A 21,072-nucleotide genomic window follows, 5' to 3' on the forward strand; every position below is an offset into this window, starting at 1 on the left:
GTGACATAGGCTACTTTTTGTCTCTTTCTAACGCAAGCAAAGCCGTGGGCAAAAGCTAGTTATTGATGATTTCTCTTCACATTAAAATACACATATTTATTAATATGTTCCCCTCGTACAAAAGCATACCTACTTGCAGTAGATGTGTTAAACTACAAACTATACATATTAAATAAACAAATATCTAAATAATACGAGCAGAGGACGAGGCATAATATGAGAATGCATTTATTACCCTAAAACGACCACATGAGTTTAAGTTTATGATTTTTGGTCTAAAAACTGCACCAACCTCTCATCTAAGTTAACGTATATAAAGTACTAGTTTTTGCCCGCGGCTTCGCAAGCTTTAAATTCAAAAATTGCGGAATACTCTATACAAACGTCCACCCTCCATTTTGTAGGAGGTTAGGAAGAGACAAAAAGTAGCCTATGTCACTCTCCATCCCTCCATCCCTGGAGATACCACTTAAAAAATCACGGCAATTCGTCGCTCAGTTTTGCTGTTAAATACGGACAACCAAACAGACACACACACTTTATATGTCATCATCATCATCATTTCAGCCATTAATCGCCCACTGCTGAGCATAGGCCTCCCTTCGTGTACGCCACTTATCCCGGTCCTGGGCTAATCTCATCCAGGCGCATGAGCATGGTCGTGCGATAAATTATAAAACATCTGGCAGTCCCTATCGCACTTACTAATAGTGCGATAGGGACAGTATGATGTTTTATAATTTATCGCGCGACCATGATTGCCTGCCAGAAGTGCCCCACACTTTATATGTATAAGTATAGATTAAAAAAGTTTATAAAGTTGAATCTGTCAAAGCCGGCCCTGCTTGCATGGCATTACACCATCACTTAGGCGCCCGGGCCAATTTTCAGCCACCCGATAAATTGCCAGAATGTATAGCTAATAAGTGGCGAGATAGTGGGCCAGGGAGGGCACTGCATCGAGTACAGTTTCGATATTACGAGTCATCATCATCCTCCTTGCGTTATCCCGGCATTCGCCACGGCTCATGGGAGCCTCGTCCGCTTTGACAAATAATCCCAAGATTTAGCGCAGACACTGGTTTTACTAAAGCGACTGCCATCTGACCTTCCAGCCCGAAGGGTAACAAGGCCTTATTGGAATTAATCCGGTTTCCTTTTACCGGTTACGTTTTTCTTCACCGAAAAGCGAGTGGTAAATATCAAATGACATTTCGCACGTTTTAATATAATTAGTATTTTACAAATTTCCATTATGCCGTTAGATAAAACTAAAAATTTAACACAAAATATAGAAAACCGCATTTTATCTTCACCACAAAACGACCGTATGAGTTTCAGATTATGACTTTCGGTTTTAAAAATGCACCAATATATCGATATTTTTTTTTATAGGATAGGAGGCAAACGAGCAGACAGGTTGCCTGATGGTAAGCGATCACCGCCGCCCATGGACACCCGAAACACCAGAGGTGTTGGTGCGTTGCCGGCCTTTAAGATGGGTGTACGCTCTCGATCTTTATAGTGTCGACAAAAACTGGCAGGAAAGCAAATACGATCATAAATCCAAACGAATCTTGTTTCTAAGAAATCTACGATCCATACAAAATCAAGTCGAGTTTCGCACGATCCATCGATAACCATTGTCCCAGCACTAAACCTAAATGGGGGTCGAGAGTTTTACCACTTTGCAATATCGAGGGTCGATACGATACATTGTAGAGTTCTGAGAATGTACACGGAATATATCTATACAGACATGCTGGCAAAATATGTATACACTGGATATATTGCTTCGTTCTTTCAAGTGGTGGATACATATCTTTGGAACTTTGTCCGTATATATCTAAATACTGTACTTTGTAATAATATATGTCGATTAAATTGAGAATTACTTTGGGAGTCGGGCTCAGTTTGTGGTTGTCTTAAACTTTGTTTGAGTTATTAATTTGGTGATTAACTTCCTTAAGTTTTTACATTGTTGGGATTATGAGTACTAATCCGTATTTCTTTGTAAAGGTTAAAGTTCATACTATAATTTTGTAGGTAATTGAAATATTTACATAGTGCTTGAGAATCATTTTCATAGAACCTCTGTTAAGTTAAACTTGTAGGATATTAACTGGTTTTGTTTTCAATTTTTTAAGCTTTTACTATGCAGAGTGGGATCTGAGCATATGCAAAGGTATAAAGGTGAAAAACTTGTTCACGCTGGGACCCCATGGACCTAGAGTTTCTACGCCAAAAGATACAAAAGGATACTTTTCTATCTTTTGGCGTTTTAATACCACGTCGGTGGCAAAGAAGCGTACGGTTCGCCTGATGGAAATCGTTCACCGTAACCTATTGACGCCAGCAACTCAACGAGTGTCACATGCGCGTTGCCAACCCATTAGAAACTTAGCAAAAAGGAGTGTACAAGTTCCAAGGAGGGTTCGGGTTCCAACGACTCAAAGGCCACGAACAACTTAGTTCCGTAGATCCTTCCATCGTCAGCACACCGAACCCTCGTTGAGCTCTGGCAGCCGTACTCACCAGCAGCAACACTACACTATTTGTATTTATTACGTTTCAAAATTTCGGGACTTTCTTTTCAAATATTAGCATTAAATTACATTTGATTAACATTACTTACAGCCGAATCTAGCTGCAAATTTGCTCACACATCGCAAATCTCTCGCAGCAGTCGGAACTTCGTCCCTAAATCACCCGCTAGTTCTAATAGGTATTAGCTGAATTAAATGAGTTTTTCCTTATCCGTATAATTGCGACCATTAATAACTCCGTATCTCTCTTAATGAAAATTTATTCCTTTGCTAAATTAAACTGGAAAAAGTCGAGGTTAAGGCGCATATCTAAGTCATCGTCTTAAAATATTACTTTATGATGTGTAATTTTTCATCTGCCTACAATTTCCTTCTAAAACGAATGTGGTATAAAATGTTCCTTTTTAAAGGCAAAAACTCTATTTGAATTATATACAAAACTAGCTTTTGTCCGCGGCTTCGCTCTCGTTAAATTTGAAAATTGCTCGTTAAATTTGGAATGCTCCATACTAACTTATATTCCCCCTTTTAGGGAAGTGGGTGTAAGAAAGAGATAAAAACCGGCCAAGAGCGTGTCGGGCCATGCTCAGTGTAGGGTTCCGTAGTTTTCCGTATTTTTCTCAAAAACTACTGAACCTATCAAGTTCAAAACAATTTTCCTAGATAGTCTTTATAAAGTTCTACTTTTGTGATTTTTTTCATATTTTTTAAACATAATGGTTCAAAAGTTAGAGGGGGACGCACTTTTTTTTCCTTTAGGAGTGATTATTTCCGAAAATATTAATATTATCAAAAAACAATCTTAGTAAACCCTTATTAATTTTTAAATACCTATCCAACAATATATCACACGTTGGGGTTGGAATGAAAAAAAATATCAGCCCCCACTTTGCATGTAAGGGGGGTACCCTAATAAAACATTTTTTTCCATTTTTTATTTTTGCACTTTGTTGGCGTGATTGATATACAAACATATTGGTACCAAATTTCAGCTTTCTAGTGCTAACGGTTACTGAGATTATCCGCGGACGGGCGGACGGACAGACAGACATGGCGAAACTATAAGGGTTCCTAATAGTTGACTACGGAACCCTAAAAAGTAGCCTATTGTCTCTCTCCATCCCTTCAACGTTGTGCCGTGAAAGACGGACAAACAGACACACACAGTTTCCCATTTATAATATTAGTATGGATTGTAAAAATTGATTATCTATTCAAAATTCCAATTTAAAACCAAAAATTAAGGAAACCGGTTTATATTAAAGACATTAATAAAAAAAAGTAGAAATAATTACGAAATAAGTATGTCCTTCTTCAAAAGGTGGCAAAGAAACAATCACAAAAAAATCCACTCTTCTTCATTTTTAGAATTAGGGAAAAAACGAGGCTTTATCATTGTAAACTGGACTTAATTCTCGTTAAAATTATCCTGAAGTTAACATATTGGATTAAATAAAAAAAAGAGTGAAAATGCAGTACGTAAAACAAGAGTGTACAAATTTGTAAAAGGTCGGCAACTCGTAAGTGACACCTCTAGACTTGCAAATGTCCATAAGCTACGGTGACTGCTTACCATCAGGCGGTATGTTCGTTTGTCACCATGTATCATAAAAAAACCCATTGCGAATTTCTCAAAACTGAAAGTTACAAGTTACAAGCGGAAGCCTCTTTCCAACTTGTCATATTGACAACCACTTGTAAATTGTGTCGCTTAACTTCAAAAGTGGGTAAATCCATTCTGCCATAAGGTTGATTACATAAAAAATATAATATGATCTGAAAGATAATCAACCTTATAACAGAATGGATTTACCCACTTTTGAAGTTAAGCGACACAATTGTAACTTGTAAATAGCTTCGAGAAATGGGCCCCAGATATGAAAAAAAAGTTACAACCTAAATAAAGATAGATTTACTGTGGTTGTACATTTTTCTCTCCCTTAACATTTTAATCAAAGACGTAAAACCTATTACGGATAATAAAGCCGATGGAGTGAAAATTATTACATTTTATTTCACGAACACTGCAACAAATGACCAAGATTATCATACCACACAGATCATTGCCAAAGACTCCTATTGGAGCTACTTTCCCTCCTTTTTATGAATCTTTGGCCTCAACGATGTTATTTCTCTTTGCAGAATTTACTTTATGATTGCTGATGATATTTTTTTCTTTGTTCTCGCGCTTCTTTGTTCTGTTTTTTGATAATTATTTTGTCACGATTAATTCTGTTTTATCTTGTGAAAGGAGGGTTCTTTGAATTTTCTTCGTAGGCTAAGTAATTGGAAGAATGTTTTTGGGAAATATTTTAATACTGTTTCATGGCTTCCATTCGACTGGTACGATTAGGTATCTCTTGTGTTTTAACTGATATAAATAGCGACTCAGTTCAGTTTAGGTCCTAAACTGAATCGCGTTAAGAGATCATGGTAAGGCCCCTGTTCACTCTTGATTTGAAGGTTGCCGGGTTATATGAGCTCGGAAATATAGCCACCGCCACCGGCAAGGAATTCCACTCCTTGGCAGTGCGCATAAGAAAAGAAGCAAAGCGCTTCGTGCGAATTCGCGGAATGAGTTCTTAATCTATATTTTTTACTTGCCCATTGTTATCATAACCTGTAATATATTTCTGTGGGGTAACTGTAGTAAATAGTATGCAGAGGGTATTTCTACTACAACGTAGATGTGTTAGGGCTGTATGTGATGTACCTGAATTGGAACCCTGTAGACCTCTTTTCAAAAAACTAAAAGTTATGACCTTACCTTCATTATATATTTTTGAAACAGCGCTGTATGTAAAGCAAAACATAGGCTCATTTAAAACAAAGGCATCATGTACCATTTATCCGTCACGAAACGGAACTGAACTTTGCTATCCTTCTGCTCCAAAGACAGCTTTTTTTTACAAATAATATTTTATGTATGTCGGTAAAAATATTTAATCATTTACCCCTAGAAATAAGAAACTCAGACATGCCTCAATTTAAAAATAAACTACATGAATTTTGTCTACATAAACAATATTACAGGATTGACGAATATATGAACATTTTGACATGAATTGTATTAAAATAATAATGAGAATATGCAATGTGTAAATAATTTGTAATTTTTTTTAATGTCTAATGTAATGAGTATTAATTATTAATTTATTATTTTGCAGCAGTTACTTAAATCCTTATAATTTTTGGTCTGTTAAATAACTTTTAGCATACGCTATTAGAATAGCTTAATTAAGTAGCTTATAAGTAAAATTTGCATGCTTATTCAAGTAGAATGTACGCACTTTTTGTATACTTACACTTAAGAACTCACTGTAACACTACATTTTTGCAAATAAATATTGATTGAAGATACATTGTTGAACTACACTTTTCCTATTTAAAGACTCAAACCTCCTACTTGATAAGCTAGACTTATTTAAAGTCACATACAGGTCGAACGCGATTAATTAACATTATTTTACCTTTTTTCCCAACGTTTCAACGTCAAGACTATTTTGTGGGACCCAGTTGGCTGTCTGTTTAGCCCAAAAGTCATTCGGCATACGACAAACGCGTCCCGCCCAGTCGCACTAAAGCTTAGCTAGACTTACCTCGAACGTCGAGTTTGACTCGCTTGACAATGGGTTCCTCTAAAGCATCGGATGTGACGGAGCATTTGAGTTCACCACCCAGTTCCTCACGGGATATCGTTAACGCCAAACTTTGCTGCACTGTTGAGTTGTCAGGGGTTGAGCGTTGGGCTGTAACAATGAAAAAAATAAATTGAATGTTCATGTTTGAGCTAAATACAAATTCAATAATATATCTTTAATGTCAAACAACACATTTCAAAAATATATAGCTTTATGTAAAAAGAATATAGGCCTCCATTCTCAGAGATTCTGGCGTCAGTGTTTTCAACTTAGAACTCAGTTTTTAAAAAAATCCCCAAAATTTGCATGGAAATTGTAGTTCCCACTATGTCACGCTCATAAAAATAGGTACAAAGGAACTAAGCATCTACATATTTCAGACGATCTATGGTGCCACGCCTGAAAAACATCGCTTTTGGTGGCTAAACAGAAAAATGTGAGAACCACAGACTTTTCCAGAGAGTTGATAAGAAAAGCAACAGATTGCGACAAAAATGAACAACGCAACGAACATTTTGGACCGAAAAATTAATGATACGAAATGCTGCTGACTAAAAAATGTATGTCTAGAAGAAGTTTATCTTGCACTTATATATATATAATACTAAGTTTAGTTATTGGTGGAATTACAACAATAAGATATTGAGGGTTTATAGGTTCTTATATTTTAATAATTGGTCATGGATTATGTTCTTCTGGTATATTCTGGTAGTTTTTATTGGTTGGGGACTGAAAATCAGCGGTCTCGCTGAGTCTCATCTTGCACACACATCTGTAATTTTACTTACTAAGTTTTTATAAGTTCTTATATTTCTATATCGTGCTGTGTTGGTAAATAAATATCTTTTTATTTATTTTATTTATTTAATACGCACATTATCACACGAATGACAACTTTGGTAATCACAATGTTCAAAAAGGTCAAAATCAAGTTAAAGATTCCATTTCAAGGAAGATTATAAGTTAAAATGTAACAGTGACTCTGATACTAAAACGTGATGATAAACTATGTACTTTCAGCAGCTCCAAGATATTTTTCATTCCTTCCTTCTCTAAAACGCAATATAAAATTAGCTAGTCCATTTCTAAAAGCGTTCCGGACAAAGGCGTTTTACACATTCTCTTTAATTGAAAAGTACAAAGCAAATTTATGTACTTAAACAACCTGTAATCTTTATTATTCAGCCCGTACAGTTCAGAATGAAATTCAGTTTTAGTCTCCGTTCGAAAACGTTGTACGTCGATGGATTTTGTACGGAATGCGCGACTTTTTAAAGATCGTATCGTCCCGTGCCTGTTAAGCGGCCACATCTCAAAAATACATTTTTTCGAGAAATCGCGAGTCAGAATTTTTGTGCGTGACATGTTTGTGCGTCAGTAAAATATTGAGTTTATCATGTCATGTTTGGGCTTGCTTTGATCAAAATATAAGCTCCAATCTAGTGTTACATGATGACATTTAATTAATATAGGAAATGTTTCTGTAGTTTTAAAACTCAAAAGTTTGTGCAATATAACCACAATACAAAAGTAATATTAACGCTATTCGGATTTGTGGTCATATTGCAGGAAAAAAGTCATTTTTTGTGAAGATCTTCCAAAAGGCTTTGAAAGAGTATTTAAAAAAAAAAAAACCCTTGTGGCGAGGGGGCCTAGGGGTGATGGCGTTTGGCCCGGATTGCTAAAAGACGTCGGTTCGAATCCGGCCTTCACCACTGGTGGTGCTCGTCATTTTTTTTTTTTTTTTTCTTTAATATATGACATCTTATTTCAGTTTTTTAATTTATATATAGTAGTGTGACTACATAAAAAACACAAATCAGAATATTTTAGTAAAATAATTTGATTTGTTCCCATAGTTGAGTATTTTTTTATTTTTTCCAAATTAAAGTCGTATTTTTTTATTGTAAACCGACCAGTGATTGACCTTAGTCGCACGTGATGGAAAGTGACGACAACGCCGATTTGAATGATTCTGAATCCGAATCTGCAAAAATCTCAAAAATGAAAAATTTTGAGCTGTGGCCTTTGAGCAGACGGGACGATACACTGTACAGATTGATTGTATTCGATTGATCCGCCTGTGTATTCGACTGTAAAGTGAAGTGAAATAAGGTTATTTTGGGTAGCCGGTGAAACGTGAACCTACGGAAAAGTAACACGGATGATGTAGAAGGGAATTGATAGAATAAAATTATTTATTGGACAAAAATAACACTAAATATTTTACAACCCATTATCCGCAACGCAGGCTTCGTCATGAGGTTACAGCCATAAATCAGCAACAGGCGTCGTCCTTACACACAAACAATAAAGCTATCCGCAACAGGCTTCGTCATTTACCCATATGTGATATGTGGGTTATTGTAACAATACTCTTTGACCAAACTGGGCGCACACTGCACTTATTTCGTTGCGTCGTTTATAAAATATTTTAAATGTGAAAACAGTTAATACTCGGTACCAAATTTTGTGTTAAGTTTATTTACGGTCCATATAATGTGAGTTTAAACTGTGTGTGATAAAACGAGTGTAAAAAGAGTAACATAAACAGTAAATAGCTGCTAAATATTCGACGTCTTCTACTCCTACCGTATACCGAAAAGATCATTCCCGTGTGCCGACGCAAGCTCAAGTGAACCCTAGCAGCAGCGCGCAGGAGTGCAAACTGCTTGCGCATACGCAGCGGTCGCTTATCAGTACGGCGCGCCAGTAAGGTACAATAGATTAAGTAGCGCGGAAGCGACACAGCAATATAGCAGTTTTTTTGAGCCTCTAAGAGAAATATTTATTTTGCTCACATTATGCCTTACATTTGCGGTGGCTGTAAGGAGGATATAAAACGGCTCCGAGTGGTGTGCCCGAGGTGTAAGACAAGTTATCATCAGGCGTGCGTCAATTATAAAGGCCCCTAACTCTGCCCGCGACAAAAATATCGGTCGATTGGCTTTGTCCTGAGTGCGTAGCCAGCACCCGCTGCGGCGGCGACAACTCCAGCACTCCAGTTCGTGCTCCGCACCAGGACGGCACGCCTGCCTATCTGGCAGACTCGGATCACGGCTCCCATTCGGACACTGACGCAGAAAAGCCTGCGGGTTCCCCAGACACACCTATTGCCTTAGACGATAGAATTATTAGGGCGATTCGCATTGAAATTAAAAACTCACTTAAGGACGAAGTCTCACGCACAATTAGAACCGTATTACAAACTGAATTGGGCCCCATCAGGCAAGACCTTGCCGAGCTCAAACAATCATTGGACTTTGCCAGCGGTAGACAGGACGGAATAGAAAAGTCATTGAACGACCTTGACATAAAGGTAGCAGAGGTAGCCTCGACGATTGAGCGAATTCAGCCATCTGTTCAACACCTTGAGGACCGAATTAACGACCTGGAACAGCAGTTGCGTGAAACAAATTTGGAGTTCACGGTATCACCGAATACAGCGCTGAGAACCTGAACACAGTAGTGCTACAGGCAGCTTCGACAGTCTCGCACCAACTTTCAGAAGCGGATATTGTACATTGCACTCGTGTTGCTAAACTGAACCGTGAGAGCAACAAGCCCCGCACTGTTGTTTTAAAACTAAGGAGCAGACGGAGTCGTGACGAGTTTCTCTCTGCCGTCTCAAGATTCAACAAAAGCAACCCCACAAATAAGTTGAACACATCTCTTCTTGGGCTGGCTGGCGACAGAAAACCAGTGTTCGTGTCTGAGCATCTTTCTCCGTCTAACAAGCAGTTGCATGCGGCAACTCGTGTTAAGTGCCGAGAACTTCAATACAAGTTTGTCTGGGTCCGTAACGGCCGTATACACGTACGCAAGGACGAGTCGTCGCCTGCAATTGTTGTTAAAAATCATATTAGCTTAAACTCACTCCGTTAATTTACTGGTTGGCAACTTAGTTATAATCGCTAACTCTTTTCTTCTCTGTAGCTACTAATAAGACAAATTAAAGTGGCATTATCATTGTACTACCAGAACGTACGTGGTCTAAAGTCAAAATGCTTAGATTTATATAATTCTGTACTTTTGAACAATTATGATGTAATTTGTATGACAGAGACGTGGCTTGATGAATCTATAGACTCTAACGAATTGTTCGATGACAGATATGTTGTATATCGTCGAGACCGCCCTGCTTGTTTTAAGGAAAGCTTTGGGAAGGGGCACGGTGGCGGAGTTCTCATAGCTGTGTCCTCTAGGTTTGTTTCTGAGAAAAAATGTCATTGGCAATCCTCTCTTGAAGACTTGTGGGTGTCTATTTCCTGTGGTAGTTTCACTTTGGCTTTGTGTTTAGTGTATTTGCCATCTTACATACCGCCTGACATGTTTCAAAACTACCTAAACACGTGTGAAAATAATTTGTTATCTGGCAATAAAGCCGTAATACTAGGAGATTTTAATTTACCTAACATCATTTGGAAAAACGGTTACATCGATCATAGTAATTCCACGTCTATCAACGATGCAAAGTATTTAGCTTTGAAAGACTTCCTATCTGTTTCTGGGCTTACCCAAGTAAACAATGTATTTAACGAAAATGGTCGATTACTGGACCTGGCATTTATTAGCTCCGACTTTACTTCGGCTACTTTGATTAAAACCGATGCACTTGTACGAATTGACGACCACCATCCACCCATCGAGCTCACTCTGAATATTTTACGCAGCCGTGCTATTAACATAAACTCTTCGGGTCCACGATATCAATTTTATAAAGCAAATTTCGAAAAATGTAGTTCTGATTTAAATGATATTGACTGGGAGAGTCACTCGAATTTAAATTGTGAAAGTCTCCTACAACTATTCTACAATACAATTTGGACCATAATTGAAACAAATGTACCCAAAGCAAAACCTAAGACAGACTGTTATCCCGATTGGTTTTCAAATGACTTGAAAAGATTATTAAGAGAAAAGTATAAAATATTAAAAAGGTTTAAGAAATACAAAAATCCTAGAGATTACGATGAATACTCAATTATAAGATCTAGGGCAAAAAAACTGGCTACAACTTGCTTCAAATCCTATGTTGATCGCATTGAAACGGACTTAAACAAAAACATCAAAGCGTTCTGGCGCTACACCAAATCTAAACGATCAACTAACCAAATACCTAATAATATGTATTATGGCGACGTTGCTGCCAATACTGGTAAAGATATTGCTGAATTGTTCGCCTTATACTTCTCTTCAGTATACGATACGAGTGATAACCCAAACTACGTTCCTGATTTCCCGGAAAGTAATTTTACTTTGAACTCGGTAGCATTCACGGTTGACGATGTGCTAAAGCTACTTAAAACAATAAACGTAAATAAAGGCGCTGGGCCTGACGGTTTGCCTGCGATTTTCATACAATCTTGTGCCAATGCTTTAAGTAAGCCATTGTTTCTAATATACAAGAAATCATTGGAAGAAGGTGTATTTCCGGATCTCTGGAAAATAACTAAAATAACGCCTATTCACAAGAAAGGAGACCGGAAAGACGTGACCAATTACCGCCCAATAAGCATTTTAAACTGTTTCGCTAAAGTTTTTGAGGGTCTAGTTTATACTCAAATGTATAGGCATTTTTCACATCTTCTTAGTCCTCGGCAGCATGGTTTTGTCAAAAGGCGGTCGACTACAACTAATTTGCTAGCGTATATGCAAGATTTGACTCACTCATTTCAGACAAAAACCCAAATTGATTCCATCTATACTGATTTTTCGAAGGCATTCGATCGGGTTAACCATCGCATACTTCTTATAAAGCTTAATCACTTAGGCATCCATGGAAACCTTTTGAGGTGGTTTGAGTCGTACTTGCATAGACGCTCGCAACTTGTCAGTGTGTACGGCTACGATTCTAGCCCCTTCATAGCTGAGTCCGGAGTCCCTCAAGGCTCTAACTTGGGTCCACTATTGTTTGTGTTCTTCGTTAACGATCTGCTTGTCCGCATTACCTCTAGTTGCCTTGCGTACGCTGACGATATCAAAATATTTCGCCACATCAGAAGAAACACTGACTGTCTCGCCTTACAGTCTGATTTGGACGTAATAAAGAACTGGTGCAGTATGAACATGATGGCGTTGAGTGTTGACAAATGCCTAACTATTACGTTCACGAGAAATAAAAATGCAATAGAATACGAATACTGCATTGACCAAATCAAACTGAAGAGGGTATCGACAGTCAGAGATATCGGTGTGATATTTGACTGCGAGCTATCGTTTCGCCACCACTATGATCACATTGTGAACAAAGCAAACCGCACGTTGGGGTTCATCATGCGCAATTGTAAACCATTTAAAAATGTCTCGAGTCTAAAAACTCTCTACTGCGCTCTAGTGCGCACATCACTTGAATACTGTTCAGCCATATGGTATCCGATCTATAAATGTCATTCCGAGCGAATCGAATCTGTCCAAGCTAAGTTCCTAAGATATCTTTGCATTAAAAGGGGGACTCGTCAAACACTCCCGGAGTATGCTGACCGGTTGACCGCATTTGACATGCAATCCCTGTCTGTTAGGCGCAAGATATCCGATCTTTCCTTACTCTATAAAATATTGCAGGGTGGCCTGGACGGTGGCCTCATAGAATACATATATTTCAGAGCCAGTGGTAGGATGACTAGAAGCCAAAAACTATTTGCTTTGCCAGTAGTCCCTAACAATAATGTTACTCGTAACGCTCCTATCTTCAGAATGTGTAATCTATACACTGACCTAAATAGCGAGCCAGATATTCTGAGCATGTCTTTGTCTAGCTTCATCAGCCATATTGTAAAATCAAAGGTTCTTGAACATTAAATTAATTGTTTCTTTTCATTTATTATGAAAAGAAACATGTTAGTATTAGGTTTATATAAGTACCTACGCAGATAGTTTGGATTTGAATTATTTAAAATAAAATGTTGTGTACAATTGTTATTGTGATATAGGCATTAGTTAACAGTTATCAATTCCTTTATACTACTAAAATGTATCCTGCTTATGTCATGTTATTGTACCTTATGAAATAAAATAAAATAAAATAAATAAATAAACATACGCGCAAACTAACTAGGACCCGCCCGAGTCGTACCGGGCCCAAAGGTTCCCATCACACTAGCAGCATTTCCACGCTGTATAGCCAATGAAATCCCCTGCACCAGATACGACCCGGAACGCGGATCGCAGCCCCTATCCCTAAGTCGGCGACCAAGTTCCCTAACAAAGGCTTTAGCCTCAGTTCCCCAGGGTCCCGCCGTCTCCACAGCAAGTGGCACAAATTTGTACATTGCTTCCAGGGCGCTGTACTTTGCGTGCTTGAGTCTAGCTGCAAACTCTGCAGCTGACCCAGCAGACTTAATTGTGAGGCCAAGGTGGGACGGAGCAAAAGTACTCACACACGTGGCGTCCCACAATAGGCACTGACCCTTCTGCCACGGAACCAACGTGAGTCCGTCTGGCCTCTTGCCGTCCGTGCGAGATAACCCTGGAGGTTTTAACACGCAAGGAATGTTGGCTGCCACCAAAGCCCGGCGAACCACGTCATTAATCGTGTGATGCCTAGAAAAACGCCCTGCGCACCTTTGGCAACTAAGCCCATGGTAACCATCCTCCTCGACAATGACGCCACAAATGCACCGGTGCGGGTCACACACCTTACAACCCAACCGCAAGGCCACCGCTATTCTCAAAGAATCGTTATCCAGCATGGTGCCTAGCTGAGGGGAAGGTAAAGCGTGGAGCCACGCTCCGGATTCAGGACTCGTTGCAGCTTTGAGAATTGATAGAATTAATTGAGTGGTAGTACGTAATAGTCACTAGTGCGAGAAGTGGTTCATTATATGCTAGGTCGAAACTTTGGAGGCTCATCTGTACTGAAAAACGTCGTACGATACACGTGCGAAAAGGAAATTCTAAACTCGTGTCGATTTAAAACACTCCCTTCGGTCGTGTTTTAATCTATCGCCACTCGTTTCGAACTTCCTTTTTTACGCACTTGTATCGAAATGTACTATTTCGCATTGTTTATTTTTGCGATAAGTTGTAAAACAATGATTTTGATGAGTTATTTTGTTTTACATCTAGGTAGGTACTTAAACTTAGACCAATTTTGTTACTACCTACATAATAATTTAACTTAATTTGTGATATATATATGAGACATGGCACGAAAGCGAGTGAATACTTCCATCAAACTGGCTAAGAACACTTCCGATTAATTCAGCTTTCAAATAAATAAATAAATCTGTTTATCCGTTCGGGAGCTACGATGCCACAGACAGACAGACACATTACCCCGTCGTTTTTGCGCCGGAATTTAAAAATAGTTGTACCTGAGCAATTTCCGTTAAGTTTGTACATTTGGATCACGTCTTCGATTTTGATAAAAATTGGTAGGCTGATAGAGTCCATGATGTTGAGCAAGATCCACTAGGTTTCCCAAAATGTCCTATGTAGTTTGTATGAAACCTTCCTTTTTTGTTAAGATTTCTATACATTTTCGGTAACAAAAAAGGAAAGTTTCATACAATCAACCTAGGACATTTTGGGAAACCTAGTGGATCTTGCTCAGCATCATGGACTCTATCAACCTGCCAATTTTTATCCAAATTAACGGAAATCGCTTACCTAATGAAATTTCGCAACATGGCGCGTATTTCTAATCAGTCTCTATGTCACTATTTGAAATTGGAACACAATGACGTAAGCCCTAAATAGCTTAATGTTCGAATGTCCGGATTGTCCGGTCGAATTTGCAGCGTTCCGGTTTGAACCGGATTGGTCCGGATTTGGGACGCATGGACAAAACATGGAGTTAAGTTTGTGTATTAGTGGGTTAATCTAAAATAAATAAATATTGGGGACACCTTACACAGATCAACTTAGCCCCAAACTAAGCAAAGCTTGTACTATGGGTGCTAAGCGACGATATACATGCTTAAATAGATAAATACATAGGTACTAATATACATAGAAAACATCCGTGACTCAGGAACAAATATCTGTGCTCATCACACAAATAAATGCCCTTACCGGGATTCGAACCCGGGACCGCAGCTCAGCAGGCACGGTCACTACACGCTAGGCCAGACCGGTCGACAAAATCTTGCTGTGTCTCTACATCTTAAACGTATCCTTGTTTTTATCTTATACTTTTAAACGAGCAATTCTTGTATATTTATTTATTTATAAATGTACCGACGATCTCGGAAACCGCTCTAACGATTTCGCTGAAATTTGTTATGTGGGGGTTTTCGGGGGTGAAAAATCGATCTAGCGTAGCCTTAGATCCCGGAAAATGCGAATTTTCGAGTTTTCATGAGTTTTTCTTTCGCGTTAGTAAACGTAAAATACGGTCGTTAATTTCGCCGCGCGCGCATCGATTCCGCTTAGCTCAGTCGTACGAGGTCGGTCTAATGTCCGCAGATAGATCGTAGGTGTCAGGGTTTCGAATCCCGGCCAGAAATTAAGTTTTTGGTATTTGTATTTATAAGAGTTTTTTTTTATCTAAAGACGTGATATATTAAAATAGAACCGAGCGAAGCTCGGTCGCCCAGATATTGTTCATCTGAATGTTACAAAGTTGAATAATACGTCAATGTAAGTTATCCGTCTAAAGACTAACCCTCTTATTCATAAAAAAGTTCCTGAACTGTTGAAAACTGTTTTTCATCACCCCCGCACTTTAAATGTGCTATTGCACGCAGGCGGAGCGTGAGTTATAGAAAAATCGTTCTCCCAAGGGAATAATGAAATTTCTTGTACCGTACTTATTTTTTTTTTTACATCTATTTACATATTTTTTACATTGCGAGTGTGATCAAAAACATTGTATGTAACTCGGGGAGTATGAATACTACTAACTCGAGTTTTTAAAATTCTCTTTTCTACGTATTTATTGTAATGTGTTGTTAACAATACTATTTAATTAAATTTATTTATAAAAACAAATCAAAAAATTTTATTCACGTTTCACATTTCAAGTAGGTATTATTTATGCTACATGTAAATGGACTACTGTATTTGAAGTAATTTGTATACGATTAAAATGATTGACGACTAATGATTAATAATTTACAATAAAACTATTTGGGATCATTCTATATGGAGCGTGACGTCAGATTAATGTCAACGGCATGAAAAGTACGCTCCCTGTAGATTACCCACACACTACCAAAGTACTTGCTTAATCCCCAAAACTATTAACTTGATAATAACCAACCCCTTTATTAAACAAAAACCGCTAACAAAATAAACTATCAACAAACTTCATAAAACTACCCAAACTATAAATTACCTTCAATAACGTAATTGGGTAGTTTACCCCGATCCGGGGTAGTTTACCCCGATTAGGGGTAATCTGGAGCGATCTAACATGATTGTGGGTGTTGATGTTTTCAGCGAAGTGTAAGTATGGTGAACTAATAGGTCTGTTTCAGTACAGATGGTGTTTTTTTTACACACTAGTGCGAGAAGCGGTTCATTGTATACTAGGTCGAAACTTTGGAGGCTCATCTGTACTGAAAAACGTCGTACGATACACGTGCGAAAAGGAAATTCGGAACTCGTGTCGATTTATCGCCACTCGTTTCGAACTTCCTTTTTTACGTACTTGTATCGTAATGTACTATTATATCAAATGGTGGCAAACAAGCATAATTATGACCCGCCTGGTAAGCAGTAACCGTAGCTTATGGGTGCTTGGAATTGAAATGGATTCCAGTTTTACACACTAAATAGTCTAAGGCAGCGTCCACACTCATGAGACGCATGTCTTGCAGCGCGGAACGGACGTCTCCGCCACGCTGCCTGGACGCTTGGAGGCGCGTCTTACGTCCTTCCTATACAAAATGTACTGAGGAGACGTTTTTTGAATTACATTCAGACGGCGTGGCGGAGACGTCCGTTCCGCTCCGCAAAACATGCGTCTCATGAGTGTGGACGCTGCCTAATGCTCACCAATTTTGAGCTAATATTACTATAGTATTAATCAGTATTCTGTTTTCAATTCCTTCTGCTTATAATATAAGTTGTAAACTGTTCTAATATTAAATTTTTGGTAGACGAGACACTGTTGACACGTCCTACTCGATGTAGTCATAAATTAAATATAACAAGATCATACCATCCCATACATTAAAATGCGACCGTCTAAGACCGCGCTTACACTCCACCACACATAGATGGCGCCACAAAAAAAGTGTCTTGTAGCTTTCGATTATACTTGTAGATGGCGTTAAGTGTCACTTTTGACATAGATTTACGGCTCGGAATTGACATTTAATGCCAATCTACAAATAATCGGTGGCAACAAGGCATTTTTTTGTGGCGTCATCTATGTGTGGTGGAGTGTAAGCGCGTTCGTAGGCGGTCGCATTTTGATGTATGGGATGGTATGATCTTGTTATATTTAATTTATGATGTAGTGGTACTGATAACTTATGCTATTTGACACGTGATTGTCGCTAGATGTCACTAGAAACAACCCGCTTTTACTGATGTATGGAATTACAACTCTTCCCTAACTTATTCCTATAGGATTATAGTCATAAGGAATCTTGTTAACGTCCTGAATTCTTTCTTTCTTTCTTTCTAAATACCCAATGACTAAATATTTCTGACGAACTTTAACAATTACACATATACAATTTCAACTGATCAGACCTCAATCGCCACGGGACGGACCTCAAAGTTTTTACAACTAAAGGGGTCAAACAAATTTAATTAAAACGATAGAGTAATACCCAATATACATACATACATACATACATACAGTAGTATGTATACTCTCCCGTGTGGTGATGGGCCAAGAAATATATAATAATACTAGCTTTTACTAGCAAATATTCGGCAAGCTCCATAAAGAATCCTAATCTCTTTCATATATTTGAACGCCAGTGTCCGAGATGTGGTCACGTGTACCTTTATTTGAAGTCCAAAAATGTTAAACGTTCGTTTAAATAATATTCCTTTACAGTAAATAAATTAAAACAACTCCAGAACTACGGAATTCGAGTCAAACCCAAATACCTGCGCAATCCGTCCAAAGCAATAAGATTTGAAGGGGGCTATTCTGAGCAGTGATTTCGATCAAATTAACGGGATTAATAAACTGAATCGCTCGACCCTTCCACATTTTACTAACAAAAAGTCATAAGGGCTCGTATTCTATATCGACGTTTCGTCTTTTATAAAAACTCGACCTGTGTATATTTGACTTCTGAAAAGCCGTAAGGGATGGTATTCCGTACAAACTTTGGCCGTTTTTGTAAAAATGGCGGTTCTAATCTGATGTTATAAAATAGGACGTGTAAGGGGCTGTACGCATGAGGAAATTCTTTGTGTTTTTGTGTACAGATAAGGTAATTGTATTTTACATGTGCGATAAATCAAGTCTTTGAAAACCCCATTTTTTTTCTCTAATCGATAATAATTTGACACTATTTAAATTATAAAATAATAGCCTTTTCCCGCGGCCTCGCCCGCGTACTAAAAGTAATCTTATTCAAACACTGAACCTTGGACCCCCGTTTCACCCCCTTAGGAGGTGAATTTCGAAAAATCCTTTCTTAGTGCTCCTCTACACCTTATAAGGAAGCTACGTGCCAAGTTTAGAACCTCCAGGACCAGCGGTTTCGGCTGTGCGTTGATATGTCAGTTAGTCAGTGTCTTCTTTTATATATTTCGATTGGAAAACTAGCTTTTGTCCGCGGCTTCGCTCGCGTTAAATTCGAAAATCGCGGAATGCTCCATACAAACTTCCACCCTCCATTTTAGGGAAGGGGGGGGATAGAAAGAGGCAAAAAGTAGCCTATGTCACTCTCCATCCTTTCAGCTATCTCCACTTAAAAAATCACGTCAATTCGTCGCTCCGTTTTGCGATGGAAGACGTAAACAAACACACACTTTCCCATTTATTACCCACGACGGCACGGAGAGAGATTCGTTTAGGGTGAGAGATTGTGCGTTTGTTTGTTTGTTTGTTTGTTCGTTTTAATATTATTAAGTACGGATTTTATCTCCAGAAATAGGTACATTGTTTCATTCAGTAAATCTTATTACTTACATCGAGATATTTCCTGAAAAATGTTTTAAAATCAAGAGGCACCTGAGTCTGATAGATTTTCGATTCCACTTCAAAATAAAAGTTTATAGAGAAAATTGAAAATAGTTGCATCGGAAATTAAAGGAAGTTTCCAAGAATCCACCTTTTGAAACCATTGCACGGCAGGTTTATCTGCGGGTAATATATATATGTATTGATTATTTATTTATTTGCTATTCCCGATAGCTTTCTCCTATAAATACTTTTTTTACGAAAGGTACCTACGTGTTAAACTATCACTGTCACTTGTGTCCGAAATACTGTCATATCACTGTCACTTGTCTCGACTGGGGGGCAAATGTAACCGGTTAATTTTTTTCATGTTTTACCACCGATTAAATATATCATACCATCCTATACATTAAAATGCGACCGCCTAAGAACGCGCATAGACTACACCACACATAGATGGCGCCACACTAAAAATGTCTTGTAACAGTCGATTATACTTGTAGTGTCACTTTTGACATAGATATATGGCTCGAAAGTGACATTTAACGTCAATCTACAAATAATCGATAGCAACAAGGCATTTCTGTGGCGCCATCTATGTGTGGTGTAGTGTATGCGCGTTCTTAGGCGGTCGCATTTTAATGTATGTGACGGTATGATCTTTTTATACTTAATCTATGGTTTTACAATATTTGCATCATTAAGCAGAGTGTCCACCGGTTATACACCCTGTTTTTATTGAATTCCGTTAACTTTAAGGGAAGATTATTTAGTTCAAATGCAATCGATTTCTTTAAGAAACTAGCGTCTTAACTCTTACGGTTATCGAATTATTACAAAAATAAATGTAATTACTGAACATGTGTGTAGCATCCCTTACCACTTCCTAATGTTATTTGTTTTGACATGTGCCGTCAATCACTTGACACTAACTTGAATTATTCTTAAGTGTCTCTCACACTAATAAATTTATTTATTATGTATGAAAACGATAATTATTTTGCGAATTTAACTAAAAGTGATGTACAGGCTGGTTCCTGATAATGAACCTAGCTACGTGTCGAATTTAACGGAAATAAAAAAAACACGGTGTATTCACGGATGCATAGTGACCGCTTTTACGCGTCCAAAATTTCGGAACCCTAAAACTTCCTACCCTACTTATTATTTGGTCCACTTTCCAAATTCCCTTTCCATCCTTACAGGTGTTCACAGAAAACGTGAACAGTACCCTGACTCAATGAAGTGAATCACGCCATCTGTTCCTCATGAAATATGTATGCGAGCATTGGGATATTTTCTTTGTTATTTTAAAACGGTGAAAACTTTTCGTTTGTTTGGTTGGATATGATGGGAATTTTACATAAAATGGAAGAGCAAGTTTTTGCCAGGAGATTTTAACTGGAAAAAATGTAGAACTACATATTGCCGTAAAATAATACAGGGTGAAAAAAAGGACCGTTCAAACTTTGCATAGTGACTTTTGAGCTCATAATGAACAACTTTCGTTATGGGACCAATGTTCAAAAAAATTGGCCGTTCTAAAGAAATGAGCAGCATCATGACAGTCGAAATGTATGAAACAGCCAATTTTTTTGTGATTTCAGCATTGGTCACACAATAAATCTTATTCATTATAACCTCAAAGTTCACTATGCAAAGTTTGAACGGTCCTCTTTACCGAGTATCGTTCCAATAAGATAGGATATCCACCCGCGAACGCTCTGACTTGACTGTGGAAGCCCTCCCGAGGTTTTCCCGAGGTTCTACGTTGTATTGGTTCATTTTATGCTACAGTACAGTGACGGCTGGCGAAAATTTCAGCTAGGCAACACTGAGCAAAAAG

General features: G+C 38.2%; 1 protein-coding gene across 6 annotated transcripts in view; it reads right to left on the minus strand.

The window, feature by feature from the left end:
• Positions 1-21,072, minus strand: part of LOC125236967 (nephrin-like) — an 835,833-nt gene that overhangs the window by 79,183 nt on the left and 735,578 nt on the right. For all 6 annotated transcript variants that reach the window (XM_048143884.1, XM_048143886.1, XM_048143883.1 and 3 more), the window contains exon 6: positions 6,146-6,295. In XM_048143884.1, the coding sequence (XP_047999841.1) occupies positions 6,146-6,295 (150 nt within the window). The remainder of the gene's footprint in view (positions 1-6,145; positions 6,296-21,072) is intronic.

Source organism: Leguminivora glycinivorella, chromosome 20 (assembly GCF_023078275.1).
Source record: "Leguminivora glycinivorella isolate SPB_JAAS2020 chromosome 20, LegGlyc_1.1, whole genome shotgun sequence".
NCBI lineage: Eukaryota > Metazoa > Arthropoda > Insecta > Lepidoptera > Tortricidae > Leguminivora > Leguminivora glycinivorella.